The 26,723-nt window shown below is 41.6% G+C and overlaps 1 protein-coding gene and 1 pseudogene across 2 annotated transcripts in view; one reads left to right on the top strand and one right to left on the bottom strand.

The window, feature by feature from the left end:
- Window positions 1-15,294, top strand: part of Abcc2 (ATP binding cassette subfamily C member 2) — a 60,736-nt gene extending 45,442 nt beyond the window's left edge. The window contains exons 26-33 of one of the 2 annotated variants that reach the window (XM_047554143.1): window positions 6,266-6,392; window positions 7,970-8,071; window positions 8,475-8,618; window positions 9,454-9,612; window positions 11,123-11,289; window positions 13,858-14,052; window positions 14,715-14,872; window positions 14,988-15,294. In XM_047554143.1, coding sequence (XP_047410099.1) covers window positions 6,266-6,392; window positions 7,970-8,071; window positions 8,475-8,618; window positions 9,454-9,612; window positions 11,123-11,289; window positions 13,858-14,052; window positions 14,715-14,844 — 1,024 coding nt within the window. In that variant the 3' untranslated portion in view covers window positions 14,845-14,872; window positions 14,988-15,294. Of the gene's footprint in view, window positions 1-6,265; window positions 6,393-7,969; window positions 8,072-8,474; window positions 8,619-9,453; window positions 9,613-11,122; window positions 11,290-13,857; window positions 14,053-14,714 lie in introns of both variants that reach the window. The other variant, XM_047554142.1, reaches the window with a different exon arrangement.
- Window positions 15,295-25,813: 10,519 nt separating this feature from the next.
- LOC124984470 (protein FAM104A-like) lies at window positions 25,814-26,132 on the bottom strand (annotated as a pseudogene).
- Window positions 26,133-26,723: the final 591 nt, after the last annotated feature.

Below are 26,723 nucleotides of genomic sequence, written 5' to 3' on the forward strand. Positions count from 1 at the left end.
GATTCTGGAGATTAGTGCTCTATCTGAAGTATGATTGGCAAAGATTTTCTCCCACTCTGTAGGCTCTCTCTTTGCATTGCTGATAGTTTCCTTTGCTGAGAGAAAGCTTTTTAGTTTGAATCTATCCCAGTTATTGATTCTTGCTTTTATTTCTTGTGCTATGGGAGTCCTGTTGAGGAACTCTGGTCCCAAGCCGACATGTTGAAGCTCTGGACCTACTTTTTCTTCTATAAGATGCAAGGTCTCTGGTCTGATTCCGAGGTCCTTAATCCATTTTGAGTTTAGTTTCGTGCATGGTGAGAGATATGGGTTTAGTTTCATTCTGTTGCATATGGATTTCCAATTTTCCCAGCACCATTTGTTGAAGAGGCTATCTTTTCTCCATTGCATATTTTTGGCCCCTTTGTCTAGTATGAGAAAATTGTATTTATTTGGGTTTGTGTCCGTGTCCTCTATTCTGTTCCATTGATCCACCTTTCTATTTTGGTACCAATACCATGCCATTTTTGTTACTATTGCTTTGTAGTATAGTTGAAGATCTGGTATTGCGATACCCCCTGCTTCACTTTCTGCCAAGGATTGCTTTAGCTATTCTGGGTTTTTTATTCTTCCAGATGAATTTCATAATTGCTTGCTCTATTTCTGTAAGGTACATCATTTGGATTTTAATTGGAATTGCATTGAATCTGTATAGCACTTTAGGTAGTATGGCCATTTTGACAATATTAATTCTTCCTATCCAAGAACATGGGAGATCTTTCCATCTTCTAAGGTTTTCTTTAATTTCTTTCTTTAGTGTTCTGTAGTTCTCATTGTAGAGGTCTTTCACCTCTTTTGTGAGATTGATTCCCAAGTATTTTATTTTTTTCGATGCTATTGTGAATGGGGTAGTTTTCCTAATTTCTCTTTCTGAAGATTCATCACTTATGTATAGAAATGCCTTCGATTTATGTGCATTGATCTTATATCCCGCTACTTTACTGAATTCACTTATGAGATCTAAAAGTTTTCTGGTGGAATTTCCTGGTTCCTCTAAGTATATAATCATATCATCAGCAAATAGGGATAGTTTGAGTTCTTCTTTTCCTATTCGTATCCCTTTAATTTCTTTGGTTTGTCTAATTGCTCTGGCTAGAGTTTCAAGGACGATATTGAATAGAAGTGGTGAAAGAGGGCATCCCTGCCTTGTTCCAGTTTTTAGAGGGAATGCTTTCAGTTTTTCACCATTTAGAATGATATTAGCCATGGGCTTAGCATAGATGGCCTTTACAATGTTAAGGAACGTTCCCACTATCCCTATTTTTTCTAGTGTTTTGAGCATGAAGGGATGCTGTATTTTATCGAATGCTTTTTCTGCATCTATTGAAATAATCATGTGATTCTTGACTTTAAGTCTATTGATATGGTGAATTACATTTATTGATTTCCGGATGTTGAACCAACCTTGCATCCCTGGGATGAAACCCACTTGATCATGGTGTACTATCTTTTTAATATGTTTTAGCGATTTGCTAAAATTTTGTTTAGAATTTTTGCATCGATGTTCATTAAGGATATTGGTCTGAAATTTTCTTTCTTCGATGTGTCTCTGTCTGGTTTAGGTATCAGGGTAATATTGGCTTCATAGAATGAGTTTGGGAGGGTTCCCTCCTCTTCTATTTTATGGAATACTTTGAGAAGTATTGGGATGAGCTCTTCTTTAAAGGTTTTGTAGAACTTGGCTGAGAACCCATCTGGTCCTGGACTTTTCTTTGTTGGTAGGCTTTTGATGACTTCTTCTATTTCATTACTTGAAATTGGTCTATTTAAATTGTGCATGTCTTCCTTGTTCAGTTTAGGTAATTCATATGTCTCTAGAAACCTGTTGATGTCTTCGAAATTTTCTATTTTGTTGGAGTATAGATTTTCAAAACAGCTTCTAATTATGTTTTGTATTTCAATCGTGTCTGTTGCGATATTTCCTTGTTCATTCCGAATTTTAGTGATTTGGGTTTTCTCTCATCTTCTCTTGTTAGTGTAGCTAAAGGTTTATCAATTTTGTTTATTTTTTCGAAGAACCAACTATTTATTTTGTCAATTTTTTGTATTGTTTCTTTTGTTTCAATTTCGTTGATTTCAGCTCTGAGTTTAACTATTTCCTGTCTTCTACTACTTTTCGTGTTGGTCTGTTCTTCTTTTTCTAGGGCTTTGAACTGTAGTGTTAGGTCGTTTATTTGGTGAGTTTTACTTCTTTTATTAAATGTGCTCCATGAAATAAATTTTCCTCTAAGTACTGCTTTCATAGTGTCCCAGAGATTTTGATATGATGTTTCTTTGTTCTCATTTACCTCTAAGAATTTTTTAATTTCCTTCCTAATATCTTCTGTTATCCATTCATCATATAATAGCATATTGTTTAATCTCCAGGTATTGGAGTAGTTTCTGTTTTTTACTCTTTCATTTATTTCTAACTTCAATCCAGTATAATCTGATAGAATACAAGGTAGTGTCTCTATCTTCTTGTATTTGCTAACATTAGTTTTGTGGCATAATATATGGTCTATTTTAGAGAAGGATCCATGTGCTGCTGAGAAGAAAGTGTATTCGCTCTTGGTTGGATGGTATATTCTATAAATGTCTGTTAAGTAAATTATTGATTGTGTTATTGAGATCTATGGTTTCTTTGCTCAATTTTTGTTTGGAAGATCTGTCCAGTGGTGAGAGAGGCGTGTTAAAATCACCTAGTGTTATTGTGTTATGGTCTATTTGGTTTCTAAAATTGAGAAGGATTTATTTGACATACATGGATGAGCCACTGTTTGGGGCATAGATGTTTATGATTGTTATATCTTGCTGATTTATGCTTCCGTTAAGCAGTATGAAATGTCCTTCTTTATCCCTTCTGACTAACTTTGACTTGAAGTCCACATTATCTGAAATGAGGATGGATACTCCAGCTTTTTTGCTGAGTCCATGTGCCTGGTATGTTTTTCCCCATCCTTTCACCTTTAGTCTATGGGTATCTCTTTCTATGAGGTGAGTCTCTTGCAGGCAACATATTGTTGAATCTTTCTTTTTAATCCAATCTGCCAGTCTATGTCTTTTGATTGATGAATTCAGGCCATTAACATTCAGGGTTATTATTGAGATATGATTTGTATTCCCGGTCATTTGGTTCATTTTTTAAATTTTATTTATTTATTTATTTTTTGACACAACTTGGTTCCTCCTTTATTTGACAGTTCCTTTAGGATAATTCCTCCCTTTGCTGATTTGCTTCTTTGTTTTTTATCTCTTCCTCATGGAATATTTTGCTGAGAATGTTCTGTAATACTGGCTTTCTTTTTGTAAATTCTTTTAGCTTTTGTTTATCATGGAATGATTTTATTTCATCGTCAAATTTGAAGGTAAGTTTTGCTGGGTATAAGATTCTTGGTTGGCATCTGTTTTCTTTCAGAGCTTGAAAAATGTTGTTCCAGGCCCTTCTAGCTTTTAGGGTCTGGATTGAAAAATCTGCTGATATCCATATTGGTTTCCCCCTGAATGTAATTTGGTTCTTTTCTCTCACAGCCTTTAAAATTCTGTCTTTATTTTGTATGTTAGGTATTTTCATTATAATGTGCCTTGGTGTGGGTCTGTTGTAATTTTGTGTATTTGGAGTCCTATAAGCCTCTTGAACTTGATTTTCCATTTCATTCTTCAGATTTGGGAAATTTTCTGATATTATTTCATTGAATAGATTGTTCATTCCTTTGGTTTGTTTCTCTAAGCCTTCCTCAATCCCAATAATTCTCAAATTTGGCCTTTTCATGATATCCCATAGTTCTTGCAGATTCTGTTCATGATTTCTTACCATCTTCTCTGTTTGTTCAACTTTGTTTTCAAGGTTAAATATTTTGTCTTCAATATCTGAGGTTCTGTCTTCCAGGTGTTCTATCCTATTGGTTATGCTTTCTATGGAGTTCTTTATTTGGTTTATTGTTTCCTTCATTTCAAGGATTTCTGTTTTTTTTTTTCAATATCTCTAACTCTTTATTGAAATGATCTTTTGCTTCCTGTATTTGCTCTTTTAACTGTCGATTGGTGCTATCATTCAATGCCTGCATTTGCTCTTTCATCTCATCATTCAATGCCTGCATTTGCTCTTGCCTCTCATCGTTTGCTTCTCTGATCATTTTAATTATGTACATTCTGAACTCCCTTTCTGTCATTTCTTCTGCCATGCTGTCGTTGGATTTTATTGATGTAACATCTAGATTTGTTTGGGGCATTTTCTTCCCTTGTTTTCTCATATTGTTCAGGAATCAGTGGATCATTAAGATATTGCAGATTTCCTCTATTGACTTATAATGTCCCTGAAGATTGCTAGTATATCCCCTCTTATCCTTCAGTAGCCTGAAGTCTTGGAGGAAGTTGATAATGCAGAGCTCCACAAGGAAGCTGCCTCTCTAGGGGTGGTGACCCTCAGGTGGGGTATATTCCCTGATAGTGGGCAGAGGCGCCTCCACTTGTTGACCAATGGTCATCCAAAGGGGAACTAGGCTGCGGGCTGAGGCAAGGCCTGTTTGTGCCTATGTCTCTGGTTTTACCGTCCTTGTGGGAAAACCTCACCTGGCAGGGAAGACTCACCCTGTGGGGAGGTCTCGCTGGTCAGTTGCCCTCCTAGAGGTTCCCCTCAATCTACAACTACTGCCTGGGCTGGGCTGTCTTCCTCTGCAATGTTCCCAGTGGCCCGGACCTACCTCCTGGGCCTGGGAGCCTCACCCTTCGCAGACGAGTCTCCTTAGGCTGCCTCTCCTCAGAGAATCTGCCCGCAGTCCTGGAACCTTCGCTCCGCCCCTAGGCGTGTCTCTGTGCGGCTCTTCCAGCAAGAAGCCGCCTAGCTCCTGGGACCCTGCTCTGCACCTAATCGCCTGGCTATGCGGCCCCTCCTCTGAGCCGCCTCCTGGAGCCCCGTACAATAGCTCCAAGTCCCAGAGACCCGCCACACACCTCTTCCTCCAGACAACTGCCCGGTGTTCCAATGCAGTCACTAGGAGTCCAAGCAACTCACTTCGCGTCTCCTCCTCCCGCCAACCGCCCGTAGCCCTAGGCAGTCACTCTGAGTCCAAGTGACCCACCCTGTTCCTCCTCCTCCTCCTCCTCGGGGTAGCCCCCCGGGGTGTTCAGGAGCGGTCGCTCCGAGACCAAGCGACCCACTGTGCTCCTCCTCCGGCCAGGCCACTGGTGTTCAGGAGTGGTCGCTTTGAGTCCAATCAACTCACCACTCACCTCCTCCTCTGAGCAGCCACCCAGAGCTCTGATGCAGTCACTCCTAGACCAAGCGACCCGCCACGTTCCTCCTCTTCCTCCGGGCAGCCCCCCGTGTTCAGAAGTGGTCGCTCTGAGTCCAAACAGCTTGCCACGCAGCTCCTCCTCAGGCAGCCGCCCGGAGCCCCAGTGGTTGCTCCGAGTCCAAGCGCTGTGCTGAGCCGCCTCCTCTACGATGATCCCAGTGGTCCGTGTTTACCGCTCCAGTGGGGGGAGGGCCGTCTCGCCGAGCAACTCCACTTCACAAAGTTCCCTGCGTTCCGGGGCTACCGCCCCATCCGGGACACCTCCCCAACAGGAGAGACTCACCCGGTGGCTTTGAGTTGGTCCCAAGTCTCTCACTATCTCCTCTTTTGAATCCTGAGTCCTGGAGCAACATGAAATGCAGCCGCCCTCTAGTCCGCCATCTTGAAAACCTGTCAATTCACTCTTAACTGCCCTCCACACCCAGCTTCTCAGTCTTTTTAAAATACTGAAGTCAGACAGGGTACATTGACCTTTCTGTGGTGCTTGCTTTTAAACCATACATCTGGATTCACTATGGCATTGCTTCCTTGGCCTGATCAAAAGAAATCATTTATAGCATTCACTTAAAATGCAGATTCTTAAACCACATCATAGACTCCCAAATCAAAATCTCCTAGGAAAGGGCCCAGGAATTTTTCACATGAATCTACAATGTTATATTTTTAACGATTGCCCTTCTTATTATTTGGCAACATTGGGAGACATTGTACTATAGGATCCCATGGTAAACTCTTCTCAGACCTTTAAAATGCCATTTATTATCTTTTAAAAAATGATTTAAGGACTTTTAGGAATATATTCAAATATTCCTAGATCAAATTGTGGCACCTTCTCAGAGCACAGCCCTATCAAATTCCACCCTCTGAGAATGTTCTGTGAATCCCAGGGTTCCTGGTTAAGATAAGGAAGTAGAGATCAGTGATGACTCTATGGTTCTGTTGCCCTGCAGGTGGCTTGCAATTCGCCTGGAGCTGACTGGGAACCTGATTATCTTCTCTTCAGCCTTGCTGCTGGTTATTTATAAAGACACCCTGAGCGGGGACACTGTGGGCTTTGTTCTGTCCAATGCCCTCAATGTGAGTTTGAAGGCTGGGTATTTGGCCGTATTCATGCACTTATTCCTAAACTAAATCTAGAGCATATTGTACAGTTGAAACTAGGAGAAACTGAGGCCCAAGACCTGACTCCATCTCTTTCTTACCCATTGATATGCTCCCTACCCTAGCCAAGAAGACACTGTCATCTGGAGAAAAGGAAAAAATAAAGCTGGCTGTGGTGGCACACACCTGTAACCTCAGTTACTTGGGAGGCTGAGGAAGGAGGATCACAAGGTCAAGGCCATCCTCAGCAACTTAATGAGACCATATCTCAAAATATGGAACTGTAGCTTAGTGGTAGAGCATTCCTTATTTCAAACCCCAGTATCACAGGAAAAAAAAAAAAAAAAAGGACATAAATGTTGTTGCCCTTAGGGCTTAAGAAGTCAAATTCATATGTTTCATTTAATATTCTCCTTTTTGCCTCTTTAGTTGATTCAGTTCAAAACAGATAATTAAATTTCTTCTCTCAAATATAGCAATAATCAGAAAGTCCTTTGGACAAATAATTCTGTGATATAAAAATAAACTTGCATATTCTATAAATTTAATATACTTACATATTCTATTATATTCTTCTAATAGCAATAAAGAGGGTCTAATAAGCCATATATGTATCTCACATGACTGGGGGTAAATACCAGACATTGTTTCCTAGCATCTAAAACAGTAGCTGGCCCCTCAGTAACTGTTTAATAAATGAATCATTTGATCATCTTTCATGATATCCCTTTGAATTAACATGTTAGAGGCTGGCATAGCAATAAGTGTGTTTTATATAGTGCTATCTTCGTTAGAAGTTAATAAGGCCCACAGTGATCTTGCCAGGGCATCCAAAGAGACTCTGTTATCCACCTGAGACAGTTGGTTGCTTGTGACTTTACCCCTTTGTTCCCCAAGACAAACAAGGCAAAGAGTCAGGGAACTATTAGATTGAACCAAACCGAAAAAAAAAAAAAAGAGCAGCAATAGTAGTTCAACCTACACGAAATTGTCACGCTTTGTCCTCATGATCCTATCCTCTGTGGCTCCCTTTCTCAAATCATCATTCACTTCACAAAAACTCCCTATGCATATGTGCAAACTCCCAATTTTTTCTCTGAAAGAAGCTCACATCTGAGTAACCCCTGGCCTCTCGAGAATCCATGTGGATGTCCCACCTTTTGGTCAAGGGTGAAGAAGAACAGAGGGAGCAGGCAGCTTTTCTCATGCTCTTCTCCATTTGTAGAACTCCACCTGCAACCCCTTCCTTCCGTAAAGAGCAGGAGGCCGACAGGCAGAAGACCTGAGCTCTGATCCCACTTCGATCCCAGCATTAGCCCCCAACCATTGAGAGCTCACACTGCCCTTCATGGGAGCCCCACAGTGGAAAGCTTAGGTGTTCTCCAGCCATTCGACCCGCTGATTTTACCCCCACTCTCCAGGACACCAGGAATGACTTTTCCTCACTTCCTCATAGAGCCCACCCCAGTGCTGAGCATAAAGTAAGCCCTTGGTTGACTGATGGAGTTGGCTTCTGAGTCAGGATGATTTTTAGTCTTTTGGTTTTTCTGTAGATCACACAAACCCTGAACTGGCTAGTGAGGATGACATCAGAAATAGAGACCAACATTGTGGCTGTAGAGCGAATAAATGAGTACATCAATGTGGAAAGTGAGGTAAGGTGGAATTAGAGGAACCCGGAGACCAGGCCCACACAACTCCTTTGAGAGTGCATCTCCATCATTTCTCCATGTCTCACATGGGTTTATAATGTTTTTTAAAAAGTTTCCTTGACTCAACTCTACCTAATTACTTCAAACTTAGAATAGGAAGTGGTTTGGGGGAAGCCGGGTCTTGTAAGGCACCAAGTTAAATGGTGGCTGCTTTCTGGAGATCCAGAGATCAACCCTCTGTGATAGGGTTTCTTTCATTGAATATGGTAGAAACCTTCTGGGAGAACAAGTTCATCCAGGTAGCTGGGACACTGCTACCGGTCTCGTTTTGTGACTTGAGTACCACGAGGACTGTTCAGCTGAGCTGCCTCTGTATAAAACACTTCTCATCCTGTCCCCTTGCCAGGCACCCTGGGTGACTGATAAGAGGCCTCCAGCAGATTGGCCCAGCAGAGGTGAGATCCAGTTTAGCAACTACCAAGTACGATACCGACCGGAGCTGGATCTGGTACTGAAAGGGATCAACTGTGACATCAAGAGCACCGAGAAGGTAAGTGGAGTGAGGAAGGCTGGATGTGAAGCCTTGTGATCAGAGGACAGTGGGATGCAGAATGGCGAACAGCTGGACTCCAGTCCTTCCTCATTTGGTTGGAGGGAGAGGTTCCCGGTCCTGGAGACACATTTGGATATGGCATCACCATCAGAGAGCATGATCCCTATCAGCAAGAGACCTCCTCATCCCTCCAGCTGACCAGGACTCACTTCCTGTAAAGTCACAGCTGGTAGCAAGGACATCAGGAAGGACACAAGGGAGCATCAGGTTTGAGGAAGGAATTTTTGGGAACATTAGTGTGGAGGGCTGTCTCTAGAGAATGGCCTACTTCTCCTCCTGGTCTGCAAAGTTGGACACCCTCCTTTGGTACTCTTGTTCTCCAAGGACTTGGGGTCTAATGTAGGAGCAAAAAAATATGATTAAGAATGCTGAGTTCCAAATCAGGGTCTGGTTCTCAGCTGACTGGCAGGACCATCCTTACCTTCTCCCCGCTTCTAAGCAAAGCTTTTTTTTTTATAAAGAAGCTCTAATTTCCAATAATAATTGTAACAACAACAGCTGCTGAAAGGGCATGTCCATTTCCAATTGTCACTGTAGTTCTCAGCAAGCAGTAATTTATGAGGTAGGATGGGAAGTCTGTCTTTTTCTGATACCTGGGCACATTTTCTCCCAGCAAAACAAAAAAAATAATAATTTAATATATCAAGAGATAAAGTAGCCAACCACTGCCTCTTATTACCTGTGATTGAAGCTAAATAATTTTTTAGTTCAAGCTAATTTTTTCTCTATGAATTATATGTTGAACTAACATGCAAAGGAACTATTTTCACAGGTTGGTGTAGTGGGCAGAACAGGAGCTGGGAAGTCATCCCTCACAAACTGCCTCTTCAGAATCTTAGAGTCTGCAGGTGGCCAGATAACCATTGATGGAATAGATATTGCTTCCATTGGGCTCCACGACCTTAGAGGAAAACTGACCATCATCCCCCAGGTGAGCTCTAGAACTTACTTTGGCACACACAGTGGGGCAGCTTGTTCTCAGGAAGCATGTTGATATCTGTTCAGTTAGCAGTATCATTCCTACACTCTACTCAGAATACCCCAGCTAGTTTCCAGAACTTAAAATCTTCTATTTTTGTGTAATACGCATTTGTAACTGCTAGTATCTGACCAGTAGGTGGCAGCAACACAACAGAAGTCAAAGAGAGCAGATGATTATTTAGCATTTCTATAGCCCATCAAGGTTTGCAAGACCTTGGCAATCAGCATTAGCAGTTTTGCCACTGAAGCTTGAAGCTATTAAGCTTTATACTCCTCATTTGATATGGTTAAAGAACAGAGGAGGGAATTTGCTGCAGTTTTTGCCAACAAGCAAAACACTTAGTGTGTCAGCAAGAAAGATTCCCATTGGCTTGTTCTATGAACCTACCAAATAAGGATCTCCATGGAGGCCTCTCCTCTCTGGGGTGGTATGTGGTTCCTCCTGAGAACCTTCCTCCTCTGCTTACTCTAGCCACATTTCTCGGGGGGCAAATTTGATTTGTCTGGGGTTTGCTTAGTTTGATAGAGTCTATTCTCTGGCACTCTCAAAGCATAATAAATTATTTTTTTCCCCCAACTGGGTATCAGGGATTGAACTCGACCACTGAGCCACATCTCCAGCCCTAGTTTGTATTTTATTTAGAGACAGGGTCTCACTGAGTTGCTTAGCACCTTTCTTTTGCTGAGGCTGGCTTTGAACTCACGATCCTCCTGCCTTGGCCTCTTGAGTTGTTAGGACTACAGGAGAGGGGAGGGGACCCTCCTCTTGTTCCCTGTGTTAGGTGATGTCTGGCCACTGTACCTGGCCCCATAATAAATTCTCAGAGGTTTTAACTATCCATTCCTGTACCCTCCTCTAATCCCTCTACCTCTAAATCACAAGTTTTCATTTGGGAGAGGGTTATTTCTCTTGTCTGAAGAGGTGCTATAACAAGTTTGGAAACCCATCATTGAATCTCAGAAAGAAACAAAATAGCAAGACACCAAAGATCTTTCTTCATCCTGTGCTTAGTTGCCTGGTTGGCAACCTGTTCCAGGCCTTCAGAGAACTTGCAGAAGCTTGAACATGCTAGGCGTGGTGGCATATTCTTGTAACCTGAGCTATTCAGATGCCTGGGCACAATGGTGCACACCTATAATCCCTGCAGCTCCAGAGACCAAGCAGGAGGATTGTGAGTTCAAGGCCAGCCTCAGCAATTTAGCAAGCAACTCAGGGGGACCCTGTGTCTAAATAAAATACCAAAAAAGCAGGAGGAGGGACTGGGGATGTGGCTCAGTGGTTAAGTGCCCCTGATTCAATTCTGGTACCAAAAACAAACAAACAAATTGAACCATGAGCCAGCTTTCTGCCTAAGGAGCCCATCTCAGGTCAGGTGGATGTGCCTTCTCCCAGTCACAAAGAACACGTGGGTCCTCTTCTGATATTAACCTTAACTGTTCCTTCACCCCTTGACTTGCAGGATCCTGTCCTGTTCTCTGGAAGCCTGAGGATGAATCTGGACCCTTTTAACAAATACTCAGATGAGGAGATTTGGAAGGCCCTGGAGTTGGCTCACCTCAAATCCTTTGTGGCTGGCCTGCCACTTGGGTTGTCTCATGAAGTGACAGAAGGTGGTGACAACCTGAGGTAATATCTCATAACCTACCTCCCACACAGGCAGTGAGATGGGAGGGAACCCTCCTCTTGTTCCCTGTGTTAGGTGATGTCTGATATTGTAGAGATTTCACTGTACAGGTCTCATTTCTAACACATAAGATGAACCTGTTCTGAAGATCACATAAAGTAGATGTGAAAGCGCTTCAAAACCTGTGAAAACCTGGGTTTTAAAATGTCCCCTCGGGCTGGGGATATAGCTTAGTTGGCAGAGTGCTTGCCTCCCAAGCACAATGCCCTGGGTTCAATCCCTAGCACCGTTAAAAAAAAAAAAAAAAAAGGCCCCTCACGTGACATTATACAGTGTGAGCTTACAGAGGCCACTATTGTGGAGAAGCATAGAAAGCAGAGATTTTTAAACTTAACTGTGCACAGCAAGCAGAATTAAAATACCTGATCCCACCCTAGAGTCTGGTTTAATTAGTGTGAAGTATAGATTGGACATGGGGAGAATTAAAGTATCCTCACAGGCTGCTCAGGGCATTCCAGGTTGAGAACTGCTGATCTAAAGGGTATGTTCTAGAGGGATGATGGGGGTGTAGTGTCTGCAAAGTCTTTATGCACTATTGAAATGCTTTCAGTCAACACAAAGACTCTGTGCTTCCCAGTTCTTTTTATCATTTCCGAGTATTTTTATACATGTTGCCATTTTACTTCTGGCAAGCAATATATGCTTACTTGTCCATTAATAAGTGAACCTGGCATTTTCTCTGTAATAATCTGTTTTCCCCTTCACACACAGAAGTCCAGCCTGATGCTTCTGGGACAGTTCTTGCCCCAGGTGCCTTGGTAGTGGAAGGCAGGGAATAGGCCATTAGTAGTTGAAGCTCAGGAAGGAAGGGAGGGCTCAACAGCTCAGTGGGCTGGCCCCTCTGGATTCATTGGGAGCTTGTTACAGTTGTAGATCTACTGGACCTACTAATCCAAATCTGCACATTAACAAGATTTTGTGTGCATGTTGCAGCTTGTGAAGCCCTGCCTAGAGCATTGGCTCTCAACTGGGCTGCAAGAATCACCCAGGAAGTTTAACAAATCCAATTCCCTGGGCTTGGGCTGAACCCCAGATCAGTGCAACCTGGGACACGGGTGCTTTTATACAGAGGACACTTGTAAGACTTGGTAGTAAGCACCATCAATTCATCAATTTTATTTTCCTTCAGGACTAGCAGGACGGACTTTGAGTAGATCTTTAGGTTGATGTAAGACGATTCAGACATTCAGTCTGCAAATATGTTATAAGCACCTACTATGTGCCAGGCACTGGAGATACAGAGGCGAATGACACACACACAACCCCTGACTTCCTAGCATGTACAATGTGATGGAGGAGACAGACCTCTGGAATAAATGCCACTGCTATCAGTATTGCAGAAGGGACACGCAGGACATTAAGGCAGGATGTGATAGCAACACTTGTGGCTTATAAGAATAAAAATCACACCACTCTTTTCTTGTTCATGCTAGGAGACATTCAAGTGGTATTACCAGTGTCTCGATTTCAGTCCTGTTTGGGGGATTAAAACAAATATTTCTGATGAATCCTGGATATATCAGTGTAGAGAGAGCAACTGAAAGTCAAAGTGGTACCTCAACCCAGTTACTATAAAGTCCAATTGAATCGGGCAGGAGTTTGGTACAAGCTCAGTAAATAGTTTTGTAGTGTCTCTGATCTTCCATTACAGACAAATACTGGAAGTTCATCTTGAGCGACTTCTCATCTCCTGCAGAAATTTTCTAACAGAAAATTACAGAACTTTAGTCTAGCCACCCCCTGTTTAATATGTTCCCTAATGGCCACAGCAGGAAAGAACAATTAGCAAATTCCTGAATATTTCCTTCACATCATTTCCCAAAGCTTCTTTATGTAAGTAAGAGGTCCGGCCTTCATTACAGGCTTTTAGCAAATTACAGTTATTTGCATTTTACAAGCATATTCGAATTCCACATACATTGCACCTCACACCAAGACAGCGTGTTCATTAGATTGCTTTGTTTCTAATCAAGGCAGAAGGCCTTGAACAAATAATTAGCCTTGAGACTAGAATTACACATTAAAATAATGAATGGATTTGCTAAGGCCACAAAGAAATGCCACTGGGGCATTCCAGTGCAGGACCATCCTATATTAATGGTGTCAGATCAAACACTGCTGAAGTAAACTTGGTAGCATTCCTGTTGTTTTGGAATGGTCATTGCCATCACTGTAGTCAAATGCAAGGCACTGTTTGGGGCCGGTGTTTCCCAAACTTGTATAACATGAAAATTGCCTGGGGTGCTTATTAAACTCACGTGTACCTAGGCCCCTCCCCATTCTGACTGGGTGGCGTGACGCCCAGAAGCATGATTTTTTTTTTTTAATTAAGCTCCTGTGGTACTTCTAATTGGGAACTTTTGAAAACTGTTGCTGACAACCATGATGGATTGGGAAATTGGGGGTGGGAGTGTTGAAAAGTCTAATCTGGAATATGAACCTGAAAAACCTGTCTCAGGTTTTTCCTTGGTGCTCAGGGGCTAATTCATGGTTTCTTCTATTGGTTGCAGCGTGGGGCAGAGGCAGCTGGTGTGCCTGGGCAGGGCTCTGCTTCAGAAATCCAAGATTCTGATCCTAGATGAAGCTACAGCTGCAGTGGATCTAGAGACAGATCAGCTCATTCAGACGACCATCCGAAATGAGTTCTTCCAGTGCACGGTCATCACCATTGCCCACCGGCTACACACCATCATAGACAGCAACAAGTGAGTGAGGGGTTAACCCTTGGTCAGCGGTGACCGTGTCAGTCATGAAAACCTTACAGCAGAAGGGTTGACCACCATCATTTTACTGATGAAACTGAGGCCCAGAGATTTCAAGAAATTTTGGCCAAAATTACACATCGAGTTCTAAAAGCTAACTGGGTTAAGAGAACCATCTTGAAAGTAAAATAGGAAATTATAATTATTAACTGAGTATGGGGAGGTGGAGACCCAACCTATGAATGGCACATGTTGATCATAGACCTTCCCAACTCTCCTGGGCCTCAGATGCTGCTCTGTAAAACCACTGCAAGTGCCTGCTTCTTCTTCCTCTGGCATCTTACTGTCGATGGTCAGTAGTCTTAGAAGCTGGGGAGGAAAGGCTTCCTTTTTTGACCCAGGGGAAGACTCCCTTTTTAAAATCAATCATCCTTAAACAACATCTTCTTTGGGGAAAAAAAAAAAAAAAAAGACCTGCTATAAAGGGATTCATGTGCACATATGCCTCTGTGACTCAGTATCACACGTGGACTTCATGCATGTTGATGCACATAGCTGTGGTTCATTCATGTCCACTGCTTTGGAGCCTTGCCTAGCTATACTTAGTCCTGGTTATTCTGAGATGCTACTTTCTAAGGCTTTTATTTCTTCCCTCTTTGTTTCAGGATAATGGTCCTAGACGATGGGAGGATTGTAGAGTACGGCAGCCCCGAAGAACTGCTGGAAAACCACGGCCCCTTTTATTCCATGGCTAAGGAAGCTGGTATTGAGAATGTGAATAGCACAGCATTCTAGCAACAGGTTCCAGGGTTAGAGAAGGACTGTAAGGAGAATTCCTTATTTACTTTTATTTTTTGTGTGTGAAATATGTCATATGCAAACTGTGTATAAAATATACTTTTTTGTTATTGTTAAATGGGTCTCATTATTCTGCCCAGGCTGGTCTGAACTCTCAGGCTCAAGTGATCCTCCTGTCTCAGAATCCCAAGTAAAAATGTACATACTAAAGAATGATAAGTGAACACCCATGTAACTGCTCCCTGGTGAAGAAAATGAATTACCAGGTAACTGAGACCCCTCAATTGCCCCGCTTCCGTGGTAACTCCTTGCTCCCATCCCTCCCAGACACAACCACTGGCCTGAACTTCATGATAATTATTTCCTTACCTTTCATTTTATCAACTTTGCATATATCTTTAAGCAATGTTTACCATTTTTATCTTACATAAATGGACTTATATTTCATGTATTCTCATATGACTTCTTTTTTCAATACTGTATTTGAAATTCATTCATGTCAATGCAAATAGGTTCATTTATTTACACTTCTTTTGTAGCACAGCATTTATTCATTTTAGTATTAATTTATCATCTTAATATTAGGGAGCATTGGAGTTATTTCCCACTTATTTCCTTTATCTTATGAATAATACGGCTCTGAACATTCTGGTCCACATCTGGGACACATGCATCAGAGTTTCTCTAGGGTAAACTCCAGAAATGGAAGCTGTGCACATGTTTTCATGCACATACTAGGTATTGCCAAGCTGGGAGTGTCAATTTAAAACTTTTTTTGTCAATCTGACAAGCATGAATTAGTATTTCATTGAGGATTTAATTTGCATTTTCCTTGTTACTCTTGAGGTTAGAGATCTTTTCACATGTTTCTGGGACATTGAATTTCTTCCTATATAGTTTTTTTTTAAATGCTGTGCCTAATAATTCCAATATCTGTATTATTTGTCATCTATTGTTTCTATTAGAGTTTTGTTTTGTTTTGTTGAACCAAGGGGTGCTTAATCACTGAGCCACATCTCCAGCCCTTTTTATTTTTTATTTTGAGAGAGGATCTCACTAAGTTGCTGAAACTGACTTTGAATTTACAATCTTCCTCCCGCAGTCTCCCAAGCTGCTGGGATTATAGGCATGCACCACTGTGCCTGGCTTTTACTGTTAGTTTTTAACCATGGTATTTTATTCCCTTGTATGTCTTTTGATTTTTTACTATAAGTGTCTCACTCCACTTAGAACTTGATCTGGGGACATTCTCTGAGGCCCGAGTTGAACCTGAGTTCTTCCTAAGAGGAATTGTAAAATCTTCTGTCAACCGTCTGGAGCATCACCCAGAACCTCTTTGGACTAAATTTTCCACATAATAGGTTTGAAACTGCAGTTAGTGTAACTTCAAACCACAACCCTGTACAAAAACCAGCTTGTGATTTGCAAATCTCAAGCAAGAGTCCTCCGGGGACACAGTGACACTTTGGAGATAGGTGCGGGTGGTTGTGGACTCCTCTGCATTCTGCGTGGTGGGAATTGCTCCTTATTTACCTGTACGTTGCAGATGTAGCCCTTTCAAGACTCAGGTTTATCAGAGGGGGCCTGTTCTGGTCTCCTTCTTGGCACTGGTTTTCTCCCTTACTTTGGCATTCTGTATTACCAGCAAAATGAGGGTTTGGGAAGACAGCTAGGTTTTGCCCACCCTTTCCTTCCAGGGCGTTTTGTGTCATTTTTTTTGAGATTTGTTGTATTCCTTGCTTCCATTTTAGTGATGTAATTACAAAGATTTTGATTTATCTAGCATTTCACTGTTCCTTGGTGATGTGCTCAGAGTATTAAACTTCCTTAAAAAAGGGTATATAGCTAGAGTAACCACATATCTGCTTTACCCAGATGGTTAAAGATTGCATCTGTTGTTTTATATATAAATATATATATTATATATATAAAGTAATAGCTCTCCTTTTCCCCTCTAAAGGGATGGTAAATTTATCCTCATACACATAGCCCTGTAAATTAGATTTTGAATCCGTATGGATGGTGATCAACGTAAAAACATCAAAATCTTCACTGAGGAGATTATTCAAGGAGAATCCCTTCCCTAATTCTGCAAAGTAGATCTAGTATATTATAAATATTCCACAGTTGTTAACTATTTTTCAAAGGCAGTTTTTTAAACACCTGCTTACCTGTATGAAAGGTAGCTCTTCAGATTAGTATATATTAATCTAAGACTCCATCAATTGTAAAATACCCATTATTTTGTGTACCACTAAGAAAGAATACTGTCAGTTAAACACAGGTATTCCTTGTTTATAAGATGCATCCTATTTGTGGGAGGGAAATGGCATTTTAGCATTAATACAATACAGTATTGTACCTCTATAACTGTCAGAGCTGGGATGTGTCCTTTATCTCAGCTAGAGAGCTTGGTTCCTTTTTTCCTGTTTTTTTCCAGTCTGTTGCTCCTTTAATCCAACAATATCATCATCATCATCATCATCATCATCATCATCATCATCATCATCTCCCTTGTCTTTCTTTCTCTTATTTCTTTTTCACTACCAGGTAACTAACCATTGTTTTCACCATCTATTCTCTCTGCTCATTAGAATTAAAAAAAAAAAAAAAAAAAAAAAAGTGTTTCCTCCAGGGCTTTCTTCTTCTACACACATAGACTTTCCAATTTGCTTCTTCAAAGATGTTTCTAGATAGAGAAAAACTGGAGAGAAACAATAGGACTGTTGAAAAACATGGCAGAGCTGAGAGCTGGGAGCTGAGAGCTAACCACAAAAGAAACAGAAGACAACAGTGATGAAGTACCGAGGATGAAAGAGGAACTCGAAGAGGACAGCCTGAGACCTTCGCAGTGTGTGCCCAAACAAAAGGCCCAGGCTGATCTTTGTATGTTTATCACCAGAGAACTTCAAAGATGAACAACCATTACTATTCAGCACTTACTAGATTTCTGGCACTGTTCAAAACTTTTTAAAGAGTCATTTAATATAAATAAAATATATTTTTATTTAAATAAACATCCCATTCTATTGTGGTCTAAGTTAATATTCCTCTCACAAGTTTTATCTCACTTAATCAATTTCAGGCACAATTTTAGATAACTACCTAGAACCATACATCCCTCCAACATGCTGCCATATCTTCACTGATCTTTTGACCTCTTTCCACATCCTTCCAGATTCTTCTGGGTACCTGGAATGGTAGTGTTTTTAGGCCTGTGTTTCTTATTACGTTGTTGCCTCTCACCTTCAAACCTAGCCTTCCAGGATCTGCTTTATGATGCTGGGGCCAACACTTGCAAATCCTATTTCTGCTTTGTCACCTATTCCTATTAGGTTCCAAAGACAGGAGGTGCTGGAGAGAGACTGGATGCAAGGTTGCTTGAGGCAGGGGCTTGTTTCTTCCTTGCCTGCTCTGTTTCCATCAGCATCCTTCCAGCTATGTTTCTGTCACAGCCGTTCATACAAGCAACAACATTGACTTTAGTTTTCAGTTTTGTTTGGTTTGGTACTGGGGACCAAACCCAAGGGCACTTAGCCACTGAGCCTCATTCCCAGCCCTTTTTAATATTTTGAGACAGGGTCTCGCTGAGTTACTTAGGCCCTTGCTGAGTTGCTGAGGTTGGTTTTTTTTTTTTTTTTTGTTCTCGGGGGTTATTGGGGATTGAACTCAGGGGCTCTCAACCACTGAGCCAGATCCTCAGCCCTAGTTTATATTTTAATTAGAGACAGGGTTTCACTGAGTTGCTTAGCACCTTGTGTTTGCTGGGGCTGGCTTTGAACTCAGGATCCTCCTGCCTCAGCCTCCAGAGCTGCTGGGATTACAGGTGTGCGCCACCGCGTCGGGCTCGGTTTTCAGTTTTTCCAACTTTCACAGAAGAACCCACATCATTGTGTCCCTTGGAGACACCCACACCAGCTGAGCAGCCCCCCCCAGAGGCCACGGAGTCAAAGAAAAATAATTCTACATTGAGAAACTGACACAAACAGGAAGAATGTTCCAATCAGACCTAAATTTTTTGTAGGCTCATTTTGAAACATCATTTGAAGAAATTTATTCCATTTAGGCAATAGAATGAGAATACATTTAATCACACATATGTCCTGATCAGAAATTTGTTTGAGGGCTGGGGTTGTGGCTCAGTGGCAGAGCACTTGCCTGGCATGTGTGAGGCCCTGAGTTCACTCCTCAGCATCACATAAAAATAAATAAAGGTATTGTGTCCGTCTAGAACTAAAAAAAAGAAAAAAATTAAAAAATGAAATTTATTTGAAAATTAGCAAACAATATTCTATAAACATTGATATTTAAATCTCTAAGCGGCTACAGTTTAGATTTAGTTAGCAAAAGCTATATTCTATAAGCATGAGTTTAGTCTTCTATATAGGTGAGATACTAAACTGGATTTTTTAAGGTTTCACATTGTTGGAAAATGCCATAAGGAAAAGATTATTAAAATGCATAAAAAACTCACTGTAAAAGATGGACATGATGATGCACACCTGTAATCCCAGCGGCTTAGAAGGCTGAGGCAAGAGGATCACGAGTTCAAAGCCAGTGTCAGCAAAAGCAAGGGCTAAGCAACTCAATAAGAGCCTGTCTCTAAATAAAATACAAAACATGGCTGGGGTTGTGGTTTAGTGGTCAAGTGCCCCTGAATTCAATCCCTGGTACCCTACCCCCCAAAAAAATCACTATAAAAGCACCCCATTTTCACAGACTTCCTTTTTACTTCATACTTAAAGAATTGGTTAGGTCATAGAAATTAATTCTTACAGTAAAAAAGTAGTTAAACCAGACATGGTCGTGCACACCTGTAATCCCTGCTACTCAGGAGGTTGAAGCAGGAGGATCACAAATTTGAGGAAACTCAATCAGTTCTCTTTGTCTTCACCATGATATCTATCTGGGTTTTATGCCTGATAGACACTGTCATTGACCTCAGAGTCATCTGTTCCATTCCTTGGCTTCCATTGTGATTGACAGGCTCTGTTGGAGTAGCCATTTTTGGGACATTTACTTGCTGCTCAAGCCTATAGTCCCTCATTCTTCTCTGGGAAACAACTTGGTTGACTAATCCAGTAAGAGATTGCTGAGTTGTCCACTGGGTGTACTATTAGCATGCGTGTCTCTCCTGGTTCCTGGTACTAACATTCTTACCTGTCTGGCTCCTTTTTTAGTGCTCTTATACAAGGAAATTGTGGTCCAGTTTGTTAGGGCCTGGTCCCCCAAATACTTGCCTAGTTGGCATATTTATTAATTGCAATCTGTAAACAATGTTCATGTTGGCTAATTTTCTTTTTCCTTCTTCAAAGTATCTAAATTCCCTGCATACTTGACTCCAATGTTAATGATTAAACAGAATTCTTTTGTTTCAGCTGGGCCTAGATAGGAGTAAAATTTAGCCTGCCACCTCTTTTTGTAAATAAATTTTTATTGGAAACAGCCATGTTCCTTTGTGTCTCTATTACTTATGCCCTCTTTTATGTTACTATGCAGAGTTGAGTCACAACAGATGTGTGCTATCTGGCCTTTATGGGAAAGGTTTGCTGACCCTTCTCTGGAGTCACCAGTGCAGTCTGGAATGGGATGCATTTCCATTTTCAAACAGATTAATTGCCATAATTAACAGATTATGTGGCTCCATACCTATAATGGACTAATGGTCCTCAAAGATGTCCATGTTCTAATCCTCAGAACCTGCAGATATGTTACCTCCCATTACAAAAAGGATTGTGATTAGGTTAAAAATCTGGAGGTGTGTGAGTATCCTGGGTTATCCAGGCAGGTCTAGTGTAATCACTGGGTCTTTATAAAAGAGGATGGGGGTGGGATGCAGGGTTATAGCTTAGCAATAGGGTGCTTGCCTACCATGCAAGGCCCTGGGTTTGATTTTCTAGCATTATACCAAAGAGAATAGAAAACAAAAAGAGGGTCAGGATGGTCAAAGTTAGGAGAAAGTGATATGATAACAAAAGTAGAGAGACATTTGAAGATACTATGCTGCTGACTTTGAAAATGGAGCCTACAAGCCAAGAAATGCAGGCAGCCTCTAGAAGTCAGAGGAGGTAAGCAAACAGATTCCCCCTGGAACCTCTACACGGAATCAGCCCTGACAACACTTTGGCATTAGCCCATTGAGATCGATTTTTAACTTCTGATCTCCAGAAGTATAAGATAATACATTTGTGTTTTAAGCCACTAAACTTGTGGCAATCGATAATAATGGCAAGAGAAAATTAATAATGGTAAACCCAATAGCTCGGACAGAATTGCCAATATTCTTCAACTGAAGTGAGTTTAATGACAATTCGTTGATCTTCATTGAATTCTACTGTAGTTGACTTTGTAGAAGGTCATTCTGCCTTTTAATCCCAGATAAAATTTGGTTTTGCTGGGTGTGGGGGTGCATGCCTATAATTGTAGTTACTCAGGAAGTTGAGGTAGAAAAATTGCAAGTTCCAGGTCAGCCTGGGCAAATTAGCAAGACCCTGTTTCAAAATTTAAAAGGAGCTGGGAATGCAGTTCAGTGATAGAGCGCTGGCCTAGCACAGGCTCTGGGTTCAATCCCCAGTACTGCCAAAAATAAAAATAAAATATAATTTGGTTCAGTGCTCATGCCTGACAGCCTGTTGCAGAACAACTGGTCCCAGCATATGAGAACCACCCTAGGAGCTGTGAGACTGAAGAAAAGAGGCAGACAGACTTGGGGTTGCAGTCTACTAGGAGACTTACTGACAGAAACATCATCCTGGGTAGCAGCAAGACCGAGTGGATTCCCAAAATTTGGGTCAAAAGTAGGGGGATATACATATCTCTATATATCTATAAGACATATATACCTATGTCTCAGGACAAAAGTGACTTCAAGGGCCTGGTGTAGCTCAGTGGTAGAGAGCCTGCCTAGAACACATGGGGCCTTGGGTTTAATTCTCAGCACTGCATTAAAAAAAAAAAAATTGACATCATCCAAAGTGGATTACACCTGTTTTATCTCAAGCACGTATGAAAGAGTTCGGTACGTTCCTGGTGCCAGGGTTCAGTCTGAAAGTTCCAGTAATGGTTTTGTTTATGCATAGCATGCTGAGAACCTGTGCAGGGAATGTTGACCAGGGTTACTCCTGGGCAGCCATGGTGATGTGTCAACATGACAGCAGTCAGGTCAAGCTAAATCACCTCCCAACACACACACTTCTGTCAAGTTGTAAAGATCTAATTCAGTTTGATCATATTTGGAGGTAGCCTTTTCTTGTTCTTAGCCGAAAGACTGTAGTGAAGGCTTTTCTCAAAGCAAGTTGTATTAATTTTAACAATGGCCGATTAAGAGGCACTCACAGCCTTCCTGGTCCTGAGGGGTGACTGCTGAGGGAAATGCTTGGAGTCTGACTCCTCATGGGTGTCCTAGAGTGACTTGGGCATGACAGTGCACAACCGTTGCTTTGTGACATGGTCCTGCAGACTCAGCAGGACTCACCTCCACTGGTTGTGCTGCAGAGTCCCCTGAGTCTGCCTGTTCCCATTTCTTGAATGAACGCATTGCTGCTTCTCTAAACAGAATGCTCCCACCCTCCCACCACCATGCCAAAATTCATCTCTGGGAAAGCACTACATCTTCTTTCCTTGAGAACCATCGCTTAGATGGGGTTAATGCATGGATACCCTACATAGTTTGTAAAAGCTGATGTATGCAAAACACTAATAGTGGTCTTTACTAACAATTGCAGAAATCTTCCAGTGGGCAGAGTGAAATACAGATTGCAGATCCCTACTCTCTGGCACTGAGTGTTCAGCCATACCCTGCAAATGAAAAACAATAAAAACTTCAACATGTTGTGTTAATATGTGGGAGAGTTGTGTGGTGACTAGAGGGAGGATTTTGAATAAGATTTTTTAAATCTTGAGGTTTCTTGGTCCTCAGGCATAAGGTTCTGCAAAACAATTCGGAGCACAACTGTGTTCTTCCGGGGCCTGTTTGAGTTCCTGGCCCTGAAGTAAAACCCATGTAAACAGAATCCAAGCTTCAAAATCAATTAAAACAGAGCGACACAGTATTCAACCCTTATGGAAACCAGGTATCTCTAGAGTTCACATTGCCCACAAATTTGCAAACATCATCTCATTTAATTCTCACAGTAATCTTGAGAGGAAGGGAAGCCAGAAATCTACATCTTATAGATGGATAGAGTCCCACCACCAATTCCTGTTCTAGAACTCAAGGATGGAAGTTTAAATGAAGAACTGCTTCCAGACAGAAAGGAAAACCTCTCCTGGGAGGAAGCAAGCTAGCAAACTGGATGTGGAGGCTATTATGGTCTGGATATGAGGTGTCCCCCCAAAGCTCCTGTGTTAGTGCAGGAATATTCAGAGGAATATTCAGATTAGATTATGAGAGTTGTAACCTAATTGGTCCATCCTAGTTTGAGTAGACTGGTGCAACTGTAGGCAGGTGGGGTGTGGCTGGAGGAGGTGAGTCATTGTGGTGTACCCTGGAAGGGTTCCCCTTCCCTGCAGCCCCTTTCTCTCCACTCCCTGCTTTCTGGCCACCATGAGGTTAGCAGCACTCCTCTGCCATGCCCTTCCACCATAATGTTCTGCCTCACTGTGGACCCAGCACAATAGACTCAGCTGGCCAAGGACTGAAACTCTGACACTCTGAGTTCAAAATAAACTTTTCCTCCTGCAAGTCGTTCTAGTCAGGCACTTTGGTAACAGTGAGGAAAAGCTGACTAACAGCAGAGGTGCCCTTCAATGACATTTCCTTCTATGTCTGAAACATGTGATACCCTGTCCTTCTTCAGTTTTTGTAACTCCCACTTCTCTGACACTATAAAGTTCCATTTTAAAAACTGCCTAGACAGTTGCTTCTCAAACTTCCTTGTACCCATAAGTCACTTGAGGATCTCAATTTTCTGTTTTTGTTTTTGTTTATAAGGAGGAAATGTTTGGGGTTCACAGTTTCAGAAATCTCAGGCCATAGGTGGAAGAACATCAAGGCAGAGGTATGTGGAGAGGAAAGCAGCTGAGAACATGGCACCAGAAAGCAGAGAGAGATTAACTCAGCCCAGCAAATGTAAAACCCAAAGGCACGCCTCCAGGGACCCATCTCCTCCAGCCATATCCTACCTGCCTACAGTTACCACCCAGTTAATCTCTATCATTGGATTAATGCACTGATTAGGTTTAGGCTCTCGTAACCCAATTGCTTCACCTCTAAACTTTCTTGCATTGTCTCACATGTGAGTTTTGGGGGAACACCTCACATCTAAGCCATAACAGGGGGAGATAGTTCCATGTATACTTGAACAGGGCTGGGGATATAACTCAGTGATAGAGCACATAAAAATCAATAAATCTGCACATCAAAATTTAGTTAAAAAATCTTTGGAGGGTTCTTCTTTGGCTAGGGGTGTAGCTTAGTGGTAGAGCACTTACCTAGAATGGTCAAGACCCTGGGTTCAATTCCCAGAACCATCAAGTGAATAAAATTTTTAAAAGGAAGGGAGAAAACTGTGTATTCTGCTTCTGTTGAATATGTCCATTGGTCTTAAAACACAGTTTAAGTACGATGCTTCTTTTTAAAAAAATTTTTTTCTAATCATCAGTCCTTGGTTGAAAATGGGTTGTTGAAGTTCACTATTGGTATCATATTACAGTCTGTATCTCCTTTCATATCTATGAATATTTATGTATTTAGGTTCTCTGATGTGGGGTGTATATACATTAACAATTGTTATGTCCTCTTGATAGTTGACCCCTTTCATTATACAATGACTGTATTTGTCAGTGTTCTCTAGAGGACCAGAATCAACAGAAAGTATGATTATAAAAAGGGGATTTATTAGATTGGCTTACATGACCAAAAGCTGGATAGTCCACAATGGCTGTCTGCAGCTGGAAAGTTGGAAGAACCAACAGCTGCACAGTCCAAGACACAGAAGCCCCAGAACTAGAAAGATCAACAGTGCTACTCTAGTATGAGACCAAGGCTTCTGGAAACTACCTGGAGAATCATTGACAGAGTTCACTTTGGAAGAGTGAAGAAGCAAGAGTCCAATATCCTCAGACAATTGAAGTATTGATCAAGAACCCCTTCAGGAAGAGCTGAGCGTGCATCTGCATCTGCCTCTGCTTCCTTGTTCTTCCAGCTTTTATTCCATCCTATTGGACAGTGCAGCCCATGCTTAGGGAGGGGCTCCACTTCAGTTCACTATTCCACATTGCAGTCATTCCTAGACAGGCCCTCATGGTCACACCCAGAAGCCTCTTAATCATCGGCATCTCTTAATCCAATCAAGTCGGCAATTCAAATTAACCATTACAATCAACTTTTTGTCTCTTTTTACAGTCTTTGTCTCTTTTTAAACACTAGATCTGGTATAAGTACAACTACCCTTCCTCTTTGCTTTCCATTTGTATAGAATGTCTTTTTCTATCCCTTTGTTTTCAGCCCATCTTTGTCCTTAAAGGTGAAGTCAATCTTTTACAGGTGATATAGAGTTGGGTCTTGTTTTTTTTCTCTTTTTAAAAAATACATTCGGTCACTCTTTTTTTTTTTTAACTTTTTACTAGTTCATTGAATTAAAAAATTGAAGATCCCACATTTTTAAAAGACCCTTTACATAAAGTAGAACTTATAATTGAGAGATTTGGAAATCAGTCTGAATTGGACCCACTGGATGCAACACACACAGATGAGATGTCCCCACACCACTGCCTTGACATGGATTTGATACCCTCCCTTAAAAGAATCCTATTTTTAAAAAAAATGGCTTCAAAGTCCCTTTGAAATTGCAATAGTGCATCAAACCCACAAGTGAACAATTGCCTGTTAACCTGCTATTTCAAATATAGACTGAAAAGCCAACAGGCATTTTTTTGTGTTCAATTTTTTAAAACAAATTGTAAGTTGAAATATCAAATCTGCACAACCCTGTCCCTTCACAGAAGGCAAGAAACTGCCCACGCATCACGTCGGAGGCCGTCCTGGGGCTGCAGGCTGTGAAAGTGGGCCTCCTTCAGGGTCTGGCTGATGTGGAAGTAAGGCCTTGGCCCAGTGCAGACTGCTCGGCATGGGCTGAGGGGGTTGGGGCTGGATGCGGGTGTGACCTGGCTGACGTCACCCTCGGGCTCACCGGCCCCATCAGGGCTGTGATGCTGCTGCTACTGTTGCCACTGCTGTCACTGCTGGAAGACTGTGTCCCAGGGATCCTGAAAGACAGGTTTCCACTACTCCTTTTGGTCTGCGGGGGAAGATGGTTATCTTCTTCATTGCCATTCCTTCTTCTTTTCCTTTGGTGGAGATGCTTGCTCCCGCTCTTTATTCTATTTTTTTAAATTTTTATTATAAACAAATAGGATACATCTTGTTTCTCTGTTTGTACATGAAGTAGAGGCATACCATTTGTGTAATCATACATTTACCTAGGGTAATAGTTTTGACTCATTGTTATTTTTTTCCTTTCTCCCCCCACCCCTCCCACCTCTTTTCCCTCTATACAGTCCCTCCTTCCTCCATTCTTGCCTCCCCTCCCACCCCCCATTATGTGTCATCATCCGCTTATCAGCGAGATCATTCGTCCCTTGGTTTTTTGAGATTGGCTTATCTCACTTAGCATGATATTCTCCAGTTTCATCCATTTGCCTGCAAATGCCATAATTATATTATTCTTTATGACTGAGTAATATTCCATTGTATATATATATATATATATATATATACCACAGTTTCTTTATCCATTCATCAATTGAAGGGCATCTAGGTTGGTTCCACAATCTGGCTATTGTGAATTGAACAGCTATGAACATTGATGTGGCTGCATCTCTGTAGTATGCTGATTTTAAGTCCTTTGGGTATAGGCCGAGGAGTGGGATAGCTG

The sequence above is a fragment of the Sciurus carolinensis genome, chromosome 5, assembly GCF_902686445.1.
Source record: "Sciurus carolinensis chromosome 5, mSciCar1.2, whole genome shotgun sequence".
Classification (NCBI taxonomy): Eukaryota; Metazoa; Chordata; class Mammalia; order Rodentia; family Sciuridae; genus Sciurus; species Sciurus carolinensis.